Source organism: Desmodus rotundus, chromosome 3 (assembly GCF_022682495.2).
Source record: "Desmodus rotundus isolate HL8 chromosome 3, HLdesRot8A.1, whole genome shotgun sequence".
NCBI lineage: Eukaryota > Metazoa > Chordata > Mammalia > Chiroptera > Phyllostomidae > Desmodus > Desmodus rotundus.
In genome coordinates, this window is record NC_071389.1 from 182069350 (window position 1) to 182081282 (window position 11933).

General features: G+C 35.1%; 1 protein-coding gene across 11 annotated transcripts in view; it reads left to right on the top strand.

Annotated features, from left to right (window-relative positions):
- Window positions 1-11613, top strand: part of VEZT (vezatin, adherens junctions transmembrane protein) — a 67149-nt gene extending 55536 nt beyond the window's left edge. For 8 of the 11 annotated variants that reach the window (XM_024579031.3, XM_024579032.3, XM_045186802.2 and 5 more), the window contains one exon: window positions 3087-11613. In XM_024579031.3, coding sequence (XP_024434799.2) covers window positions 3087-3601 — 515 coding nt within the window. In that variant the 3' untranslated portion in view covers window positions 3602-11613. The other 3 variants (XM_045186804.2, XM_024579036.4, XM_045186805.2) reach the window with 3 other exon arrangements.
- Window positions 11614-11933: the final 320 nt, after the last annotated feature.

Below are 11933 nucleotides of genomic sequence, written 5' to 3' on the forward strand. Positions count from 1 at the left end.
AAGAATTCTTACGGCTATAATTTAAGAGATCTATCAGTAAGTATAGTACTTCTAGACATGAAATCAATTTAATCCATTACAGAGTAGGTATACGATGAAATTGGGAATAAGAAATCACACTTTTCCTCAGTTTTTTGGTTTCTTTTTTTGACTAAATTTGTTTTGGAATGGGCAATAAGTTGAATAAATTAGAGTGTTTTCAAATTTCATGAATTTGATATTCTAAACTTTGTTCTCTTTATGTTGATATTATAAAATAAATAACTGAGTTCATTACTGAAACAAATACATTAAGACCTAGGCCACTTGGCTACATCATTAAGGTCATTCAGTGATTTGAGCACTGGAGTAGATGGGAGCAGAGGAGGTTCTGTGCACACTGCCTCCATACCTGGATTTGGACAAAGTTGGATAACTGCTAACACCTAAGATTAGCCTTAAACATGTTTATGCTTCCCATCCTTCTTTAGTTGAACTTCTTGGGAGGCAAGGGAGGGAACGAGGGGAAGCTTAATAATTGATAACATTAAACTAGCTAATTCCTAGATGAAGAATTAATTCCTATGGATTCCTAAGAAGGTAGAGTGGGACTTCCATTTCAGAGTGTGTAGATCATTTTCCTTCTTTTCCCTTTCTCTTTTTCACTCAAAAACCTTCTGGAAAGTTCCTCAGGGTTCTCTTTTCTTCTCTCAGAAGCCCTACCATTCTCATTCTCCCTTATCCAGATGTACATTTCTTGATTTTATCCTTCCTCTTGCTTCCCATTGGTCTCTTTTATACTCCAGGTCCTCATTATATTATGCTCATGTATTATAATAGCCTTTTTAGCTGACTTCCATTTCCAATACCTTTTTCTTCTAAGCTATCCCTAGAGGTAGTTTCTAAGATTCTAAGGTAGCTTCTATCCAGATGTTGATAATGGCTCTCTGTGTTAAAAACAGTGGCACCCCCTTTTTTATTGTTTTAAATCTTCGTTTCCTGGTCTTAGGCCTTTTATCATATGAGTCCTTCATATCCAATTTCACAGTATTCTGACATAGATATCTTCCTCTAATTATATTTATCTAGTTAGACTATGGTTCCACAAATTTGCTGTTTTTCTTCGTGAAAAACATTTGTGCTGATCCCTTTACCAAAAATGTATCTTCCCCAAGTTGTCCTCTCCACCACTCTCCCCTGTGAATCCCCCTCTGACGCAGCCCTGCCGCCTGGCCGACCAGAGGCCCTTCCACCAGAGGGCCATTGCAGTGCAAGGAAAGCAAGTCCTGAGCAGCAAAGCATGTAGGGGATTAGGGTCTTCCTAGAAGCTGCAGTAAAAATATTCCTGTGACCTGCTTGTTTATATATTGGGCCAACATAAATCAGAGATTAAGAGTATTACGTTTTAGGCACTATTGTTTTCTCTCCATTTGATTATTTGTGTCTCTGTAATTAGTCTCCTTAAATAAGGGTTTTAGTCTCTACAGTATTCATTTAACAAATTATTCAACAAGTAGTTCTTAATACGCTTTACTGTTGTATATCCCTAGCACACAAATCAAGAGACAAAAATCCCTGTACTGCTGGGGGCTTATGTTCCAGCACCACGTTAACACACTTGCCTGTTGACCCCTACATGGATTATGTCTGCTCCCCATTCAATCAGGAATAATCAGGAAAACCAGTCAACTTCTAATAAAAGTTGCATTTTTTAAACCAGCAGATTTATAAATTAAAACTGCACATGAAGATTGAAAATAGCATCTTATATATAAACTTGTACCCTTTTTTTTATTGTTTAGTATTTTCTTCATATGTCTTTAAAATTATCCTATTGACAATATGGACAAAGATAGAACACTGAGAGAAATGTGTTTCTTTTTCAGGTATGTGCTTTTGATAGTTTACATTTGAAAAGGCAATAATGCTGACTTAGTTTGTGAAAATAAAAGCTGCTGATATTATAAAATGCTTTTCCCGTGAAATCTTTCAGTACGTCTTCCAGAGTTGTGTTCATCTCTGCCTGCAGGGGCAAAGTCCGAATGGAATTAGAGAGGGAGATTCTGCACTGGAACCTGCCGTGACCAATTTTTTTTCTGTTGTCGCTGCTTCTCTAGTGGAGTTACTGCAGCTTAGGGATCTGTTTCTTGAAAATGGACACGTTTTACAAAATTGCTTTTAAATAAACGCCAGATCTTCAAGACGCACTTTTTTTTTTCTTCTGCCATGCTTCATAATATGTATGTTGTATTGTACTAACCCCTCACACTGGGAGGAGAGCCTGCCTAGCAAGCAACCCACTGCCTACTAACATCAAGAGGGGCTAAATAAAACTTCATTTCCCTTGAAAGGACAACTTCTGCCGTATGGATATATATTATATTTATGTATTATGCTTTGTGCTGTAGTTGATCTTGAACAAAGATTTTATTTCATTATATATTTTTCTGTGACATTATGAAATGTGTAGAAGTTATGGCTTTACTTTCATAGGGTCTTGTTAGGTGGTTGGCAAGTAAGTTGAATTGTATATTGCATTTGTTTTTCATGCTGTTTTAACTTATAAACATATATGTGTAGAAAATATTATTATCTGGATTATTCAGGCTTTTTATCTGACACATTTTCAGTGAAAGCCGTGCTTATTCTTTAATGCAGTAGTCCTCAAAATGTAGTATACATCAGAACAAAGCAGAAGGCTTGTAAACATGGCTGGAAGTCCCAGGGAAATGGGACATTTCCAGTTTAGTAGGTCTGGAGTGGGGCCTGAGAATGTGCATTTCTACCAAATTCCTCAGTGATGCTAACTGATGCTCTCTGGTTTGGAGACCACACTTTGAGAACCACTGCTTTAATATTTGAATAAGCAAATACATGAGGTGTTCTAATCTTCATCGAAACCCCATCTCATTTTATTTCTTAAACATTTTATCTCTTATAACATTCTCTGTATTTATAAATTTATATTGATTTTACTAGAAACTTTTATTTAGCCTTTATTTATTCTTTATAAGAAAAAAACCTACTGGAAGTTTAAAGTTTAAATTATTATTGGGTCCTTAGTTATTATTTTTCTTTCTTTCTTTTTGCTTTTTTTCCCTTTAAAGCTGTGTTGAAACCCTTGTCTCCTGTAGACCCTGTGGAACCCATAAGTAATTCAGAACCAGCAATGGATTCAGATATGGGGGAATTTGGTAAAAATGATAATGAAGAAGGAAATAGTAAACCCTCCATAACTGACAATGAAATATGTAGTAGGACTGAGTATTTATGTGAAAACTCTCTAGACAGTAAAAATAAAGGCAATTCTACAAATGAAGGCTTCCTGCAAGGAGCTGAAGAAAGAGTGTGTTACCAATGGGAAAGTGAAGAGGACTCCCAGCCAGCAGGTGTTGGTGACCTGACCCATTCCCATCCAGCTCCCAGGGACTCATTCCAGCCCTCCATTAAGCAGAGGCTGGCACGGCTGCAGCTGTCACCGGACTTTACCTTCACTGCTGGCCTTGCTGCCGAAGTGGCTGCTCGATCTCTCTCCTTTACCACCCTGCAGGAACAGACTTTTGGTGATGAGGAGGAAGAACACCTAACACAAGAAAATAAAAATGAGGTAGAAGAAAAGTAAGAACCAAGATTTACATGAAGGATTTTAAATTGTCCCTTTTATGAAAGTATTTTTTAGCTTCAAGACTAGATATTCCACTGGAAAGGGAAAATGAGTGTAAGTTTACTATATTTAAAGCTAAGATGTGAATTTACAGGAAGAACCCTGGTTTGAACAACTGATCTGAAAATAGTAGTTACCTGTATGGCAGATCTTTTAGGAAAACAAGAGAAAGGTAAGGGCTCTTTTGAATAAACTGCTGTTTTATTCACAGCACAACTGATCGACCTTGGAAATTCTTGAAGTACTTTCATAACAATGAATTTACCCTTTCTTGCCAGAATTTGCTACCATAAAATGACTGGGATACTTCTGTTGCAAGAATATTAACATTTAGTGTGACTCCTTTCTACAGTTTTCTCACAGTTAATAACTGCAGCTATTATGTTAATAACAAGTTGTTTGTATTTTATTTTTGTTTATACCAAGTCTTAAAGATACAGGTTCTAAATAAAAAAAAAGAATTTTCATGCAACTGATGTGTACTGGGCTTTGGAACTAAAAATCAGTTCTAAAAGTACTTGGGTTATGACATGTTTCTTACGTTTCCCTGTTCATGTGTATTCAGTAGTTAATTTTAATATTTCCTAATGATATTTTAAACAAAAACAATGTACCATTTTAAGAATTAGCCTTTTAAGTTATTCTGTGTTTATCTTTTTCTGTTTTTGTTGCAACTAGAAGAGCTGATGTCAAAGTGGGATCCCTGTGGTCCATCTAAGGCCTCATCCCCAACTTGGCAGAAAGTTCTGTCAGTTTGTCTAGGGATCATGGGTGTCATTAACAAACGGGCCACCGGGCTGCTGAGTTCTTACTTTAGTCTGTCCCCTCTCCACCTGAGTAAGATTCTGGAAATATCCTGTCACCTTCCTGGAAAGCATCCTTGTCTCCTTAATACTTCATTCACAAACTACCTCTTAGAAGAGATTGCTTTCCAAATCGTCCAGTCTTCTCTTTTGTGTCATGAGTGCATTTTTCAAAGAGCGATATTTTCAGGAGGATACTGTTTTTTGAGACCCATAGCTCCCATGTACTGACATAGTTTATAGACATTTGGGAGAAACATAGGGATAACTCAATTTATGTGGCTGCCCTAGAAAGAAAATTACATGATTAATCTAGATCACTTCAGAGTTAAGAAACACATGGGAATTCCTGCAACTTAGCACTTCAACTGAGTAAATTTTCATGACGCAGAGGGTTTTCCTTTCAATAATCTAAGGAAATTTATTTTTTATGCTGGAGAAAAACTTGTTTCTGCTTTATATGAACAGTAGAGATCCTTTGTACTATAAGTGATTCTGCCAGTTGCCATAACTAAGCTCTTAGGAACAATTCCTAAGAGTGGGTCTAGTTTACAACTTAGAAATAGTAAAACCATTTAGAGCTTACCTTCTTTTTAAAATTATTTAGTTTGGCAACTCTTTTTTTCCTTGGATTTAGAAGAAGTAATTAAGAGAAAACTTGGTAATCTCTCTTAATGTATAATCTTACACAGGAAGAATTTGACTTTAATAATTTTTAATTTTGTTATATTTTATTTTTTATTATACCATTTTGGGAAAAATAGCTTCATAATATTTATCAATTTTATTCAGTGATCTCTAAAGTGATACTTTTTAATCTTGAAAGATTTATTTTAATCAAGAATTGCTAATCTTCCAGTCTGATCTCTTACTCACTAGTTGTTACTTAGTTCAATGAAAATTCTAGTCGCTGAATCATTATATAATGATTGAAACCTTAATTGAAGGTTTTTTTGGTGTGTGCAGTTTTCAGATTTTCTTATCTTTTAAAATATTTCCAACATAAAATATTATCTTTCCTGTGAAAATTCCTAGTTTTCTTTCATAGTAGTCTGTAGGTCAGCGTTCTGTTTTTTTATCGGGGGGCTATATTAAAATAAATTGGAGGTCTTATTTTTAAAATGCAGATGTAGAGGCCATCCTCCCAGTAATTCTTAGTCAGTCATTTTGGAATAAGACCTCGGTGATGTTATGTCCAGTAAAATCTAAGAACCTCTCTCTGTGTTGGACTTTATGCTTCTTGCCATGAATACCTTAAGAAATAAAATGGGCCAATGTAATATAAGTGGATATTCTTATTTGTTACTTTTCTAAGAATATTTCACTTTATCTTATCAGGCTTTTGACTAATTTTAATGCTGTCATCCCACCTCCAAAAGAAACCCTCTAGGGAAAATATTTTGTGGGAAAAATTTGTAATTATGCTTTCCAAATTTTACAGTGGTACTTTGACAGAATAATTTCTTGTTAGGAGTAATATCCTGACAGCTTTTAATATGAACTTTTCCACTGTTTTAAACCTAGTACTTAATGTAAGAATGCATGAAAAAGCTATTTAGGTCAGTCTTGAAGACAGAATTTTTTGTCTATAGTTAGGAAAGTCATGGCAATAAATAATCTGGTAACAGTTATATCTTAAATTATCTTTTTTCTGCTTTCATTAAAAGTACCTATCTGGCCTGTCTAGTGCCAGATTCTTGCTGGTCTTCGATTTGTGGTCCTCTGCTTATTTTCACAAGTTGTCTCTATTATCTGACTTAAGTCCTCATTAAATCTAATTGTACTTAACAGCATCTGAATATATTTCATTAGGAAATGATACATTGACTCATTTGATTTATGAAGTTACCGAGACAAGCAAATCAAGAGGAACACATTTAAGGCAACTCAGTAAGGAAATTTAAGAATATTGGTTTAAGGATTTAATGCAGAAGGAGAAGCCTAAGTTGAAATCACTTAAAAGATCCATCATTTAAAAGCTATGGGTGCAGCTGACTTAGTAACATCACAAGAAATTTTTCCAGCAAAACCCAAATCCTCCAGATTACTTAATGATGTTTGTGATATCTGACTTCTCAGAAATAGTTAAAAATAAAACCTTTGAGACCAAAAAACAAGATCTGGTTACAAATATGTTAGTAAAATTGGTCAAAAATAAAAAACTCGATTTTCTTACAAAGTAGTAATATTCTGATTCGCATAATAAAAGTGTTACAGCTTTTATTGTTAAAGCATAAAAAGAGTCAAGTTCTGATACATTTCACAGAACTGTAAATCAATAGAGTGCTAGTCAGACGGGATCCTAGAAGACATTTCACTCGATGACTTATACCCTATCAGTAATATAAAATATGAAATATTTTGATAAATTATTAGAAATAACGTGGGAAGCAAAGTTCAATTGATTTGGTTTAGTCATAGTATACAGTTTCTATACCTAAACAGAATAAAGAAACAAGACCTAAATACCATAAGACTTGGTATAGCTCAGCCAACTCAGCATGTGCGCTAACGTAGGTATCATGCCATGAATGACAACCAGACAAAGCATAAAGGTTGATTTGTTCTCCCAGTTACATTTGTAAGAACATACCTGTGCAGTTCACCTCATTTTAGAAAATGAAGTGGCAAATATTTTAGTAGAAGCAAAACTAGGGGGAGATGCCCTAAGTATAGTTACAGTTGATTTATCTGTAATCATTGATGGATGACTTAACTGTATAAGTTAATTTTTCAGGTGACTGAGACAAATCCATTTTATTATTAAATATTTTTGACAGTATAGTAGGAAATTTTCTAAAATGTACTTTCTACTTCACTTTTTCTAGAGTACTTAGGATATAATTATAACTTTTTTTTGGTCACCTTTAATAATACCAAGTCCTACCATGGGGTGATAATCAGAAATTCACCCTCCAGGGCTACTGACATCTATAATGCCCCTTTACTACATGATTCTGCATTGCTATGCTTTCTGAGTTTATGTCTGTTTTTCACGGGTTCTCTGTCTTTCCTTATAATAAGCTGTCACTTTTTGCTCTGTCTTGTGTGCCTGCCTCCTGCACTAGGCCCCTAATTTGCTGCTTCTAATCCGCTGTGGACTGAGAAACCAGATTGCCAAGCTTGCTAGAATTGTGTCTAAAATAAGAGTAAGTAGACTGAAAGAAAGCTAAGGGGCTTTTCTGTCCATAGAGTGCATGGACTTTGTGGACCCTGACTGTTCAGCATACTCTTGTTTGCCTCTTAGTTCTTACTAAGAAAGAACATTTGGTTGTGTATCTGATTGCCATATATCTGAAGTATTAATTCAGTTTCTATATATTGATGTTTCTAGGACTCTCCATCAATGAATTCAGCTACAGAAGAAAATTTGACTATCTTTCTATGAATCATTGTGTATAGCTTAGGGAAATGTTAAACATTTTGTTCTTAATAGTTCCTAGTATAGTATACAGACTTAAAACCTACAGCACTGTAAATGTGTTTTCAACTCTGTTCACCACGATTTATATTCTAGAACTACTGGTTTGAGACTAAACATGCATGGCTAATTTAGTAAGAACTGGGTAACTGAATTTTGGGAGAATAAGTCATTCTAGATATTCCAGTTTGCTGTGGGGCTTAAACTAAGCATTGAAATTTTTTGGAATCAGTTTTGAAGGAAATCTTTTAAAAACTTAATATACATTGCTGTCTTCTTAAATGATATATGAAATATATTTTAATCTTTTTTATGCAAAAATGGTCATTATTAATGAGTTATTAATTATAATTGATAGACTAGGCATTGAGAGCTGTATGTTCTTTACTAAATGACTCCACTCTGCTGTGCTTTTTTCGTTTACATGTCTTTGCTTTTTAATAGCTCTAATTCCTCCAGTTTATGTTACTGCTTGCTTGAGTGTTCCTGTAGCAATAGCCTTTCTCCATCCTCACAATACTCCTCCTAGTCTGCTTTGGTCTTGAAAACAAGGTGACTGAGACTGCTAGAATAACGTATAAAGTAAGAGTAAATTCACTCAGTAAGGACCAAAAAAACGGGATTATACTTAAGCACATGGATCTTGTGACATCTATTACTTTAGTACACATTTCATTACTATCTTAAAAATAAATGAAGTTACTAGATTAGATACCTGCTCTCAAAATAGAAGAGCTTTCATTGTACAAAAGGAACCATTTGTTTTTATATGTTACCTTCTCTCTATTTCTGTCCTCTAATTTTTTGGTTCCTATGAAAACCAAAAACATTAGTCCACTCAAATTAGCATTTTCTACAGTACTTCCTCTTAAATTGGATATCACGTGCTGCTAAGAATTTTTTTGGCAAGGTAGTTTTTTATTGTTTTGATTTTGGTTTTAGAGAAGTATATCTTCATTTCCAAAACATGAAGTGGATTGAGCCCTGGAAAATAAGAAAACAATATCTTAATTTTCATTCAGTTAATTGTATGGTAAAATCTTGCTAAAAGTTATCAGTGTTAGATATAACGATATGGACAGATATTTGGATTACCAAAGTCCTACTGCCATTCTATATTTTGCATGTTTAAATTATCATTTAATATGTTAAGTAATCAAGCGTGATGATTTTACTCTCGTAAATGAAAAATAAACATGAAATTTGCATGTTACAATGTTTGTAAGTAAAATTTGAATCTGTCTAGAAGGGGATATTCTAGCATTTAACAACTTAGTTTTACCAACAGGCCGACTGTGTTTTAGTAATCATGTTAACATCAATACGTATTTTATGGGCATGCCTCACAGTCAGCTTTCCATTATTCATGTTACTGGACAGGAATTATGATACAGTACTCATTTTTGAAGATAATCCAAAACAGTTCTTGAGCTGAGACTGCCATTATAGAAATGAGAGTCACAATGCCAAACTCGGGGTGCTGGTACAAGGAGAAAAATCTCTCTGTGAGTGTAGTTGTGGGATAATAGTGATTCAACTCATTGTAATTGCTGGAAACCAAAACAGGAGTGAATCCAGGATTCACATATACGGAAAATATGGATAAGGAGTTGATTTTATGGATATCCTAAAATGTGTGATAAATTTAAATGCTTATTGTATTTTAATTTTAATGCTGTATTTAATGCTATATTTTAATATATTTTAACTGTCAGCAATTAGTTGGGTTTTTTTTCATTCCCATTTACTGAATTTCATTTGGCACACACCAAGCATCTTATTGCAATAGGACAGTATTTAACTTGTGTGTACTCCTGACTACACTTTAAAAGTGGGTCTATGAAATGTCATTGTAGAAATAGATATTTCCTCTCATATTTGTATCATAAGAGTTTCTCAAAATAAGGGATAATATTACTATTTTGGACTTGAGATTTTTCACTTTTGTAGGATTTCCTAAAGGTTGGCTACCTAAAATTAGTTTATTTTATCATTGAACATTTTTTTCTAAAACTATCTTCTATAGCCTTTTCTTTTATTATATCTTAAGAAATTACACACCCCTTTTCCCTCCCAAGTAAGTTCTTAAATTAACTCCATTTCTAAATCAAAGTATTTTCTGCACTTTTATTCCAGCAGCCTGTAGTACCTTCTGTTCATACTATGGCTTAAATAATGCTTACTCAGGCACAGTACTAGCATCTGGCAACATACAGAAAGCTCCAGAAATGTTACACCTATTCCTTAAAGATTGCCGTATGGTCCTCGTACAGCCCTGGAGGTCCATATAAGTGAAAAGCCCAGAAGTCTGCCTGAGCTGAAAGCACTCCCAAGGAGGTTGGTTTTGTTTGGGTTTGTTCTAGGTATGGTCCCAGGGATCCCAGATCAAACCAGGCCCCTGGGCCTATCCTAGAACCAACCTAAACTCGCGCATCATTCCTGGACCGGCAAGAGTGTGAAGACTGAAGATAACCTGAGGCTTACTAGACATCCTACGTTCACCAAGACTCACTTTGGTGTGTGTGCGCGCCTACATTTTAGCAAGAATTGTTTAGTTAATCCTTCTAAAATTAAAGAGGTGACAATGGATAACAAGATAAAGCCTTACCAGACATTGACATAGAAACTTATCGTAACAGAAATGTGATAGATATATGGTTATTATGAATTGCCAGTAAGGAGACCTATGCCTGTAGCTTTTATTACTGGATCTTTATTTTTAGGTGAAAGAACTTAGCCACCAAAAAAACTCTCCCCCAAATTAATGATTTCTATTTTTGTTTTTCTTAAAGACTTTCTACTCAATAATATTATACCAGTCTCATTTAACTAATCGTTCCTAGTTTCTGAAACACATTGGTCTTTGCCCTCTGGCTCCAGTGCTAAGTAATTATAAACTCTTGTGTTTGGAGAGTCTTTTCCTTTTACTCTGTTATTGAATCTACCGCGTTGCCTTGAGCTCGCTTTGTGAGGTTCAGATCTGGGGAGAACGTGAGCCTTGTTTGCCGACACACACCCCTTGCTGGGCTCCTTGTAGACTACATTGTAGAATCTGCTGTGGTTGATGAAAACAAGCTAGGATGATAGAGTGGAAATGGGCTAATACCTCACATTTTACAAAAGTATTTTGTAAAATGAGATTTTTAGTAAGTTTCTTGATTTTCACTCCCGGCTGCTTGCTCTGGATTTTTAAAATATTCTGACCTTGTTGATTCACTGAATGGTCTCACGTCAAAACTGTGACATTGCTATTGCCACATAAACGTTTTTGTTTGATTTGGAGGACCAGACTGCTGAACAGGGTTGAAAAGGCCCCAAATCCAAAGGTATTGTGATACACATTGCCAATGTGTACTTTCGGTGATACTGGCGTTTCAGGAGATTCACAACCTGTTTGAAATAATTGCAGACTAATCAGGGAAGGAGGCAAAAACTGTGTTATTCCTCCAAGCCTTGTCACACCAGGAAAATTGGGTCAGTGGGTCATCCTTTAAAATAGGCCTGAGCTCATTCTGAACAACTCACCCCTGCAATTAGTTTTGTACTACATTCACGACAGAGATGCTTCATCCCATGAATTCTCCTGTTTTTACCTGGTAAACCTTATATATGTTCACTCTTCTCTCTCAGTGTTTTCCTGTTTGCATAAATCAAAACACTATATATGTGACTATGTGTACATTTTTGATAAAACAGTAGACTGGATCTAATCATCTTTGGATTTTGATTCCCTTTAAAGCCAAGTGATTTAATTTCTCGTTCGTTTTTCTCTAATGAACTACATAGAATTGCATAGATGAGCCTTATATACGGGTTCTTTGAGAATTTATGACATTTTGTATTCACCCAAATGTGGAAATGTTCTAACACCAGTAATCTCGTGTCGATGCACCAATCCGTGGGCATAGTTCACCGTGTTTCCCGACGCAGCCAGAGATGCCTGAACCCACCCCATGTTTCTGTACACTAAATGTCTTCAGTGTGTGTGGGGGGGGAGCTTTGCACTCTCCTTTAACATTGTTAAATGTGAACACGTAATAGGAATTTGTGAACTGTTTTACAGAGT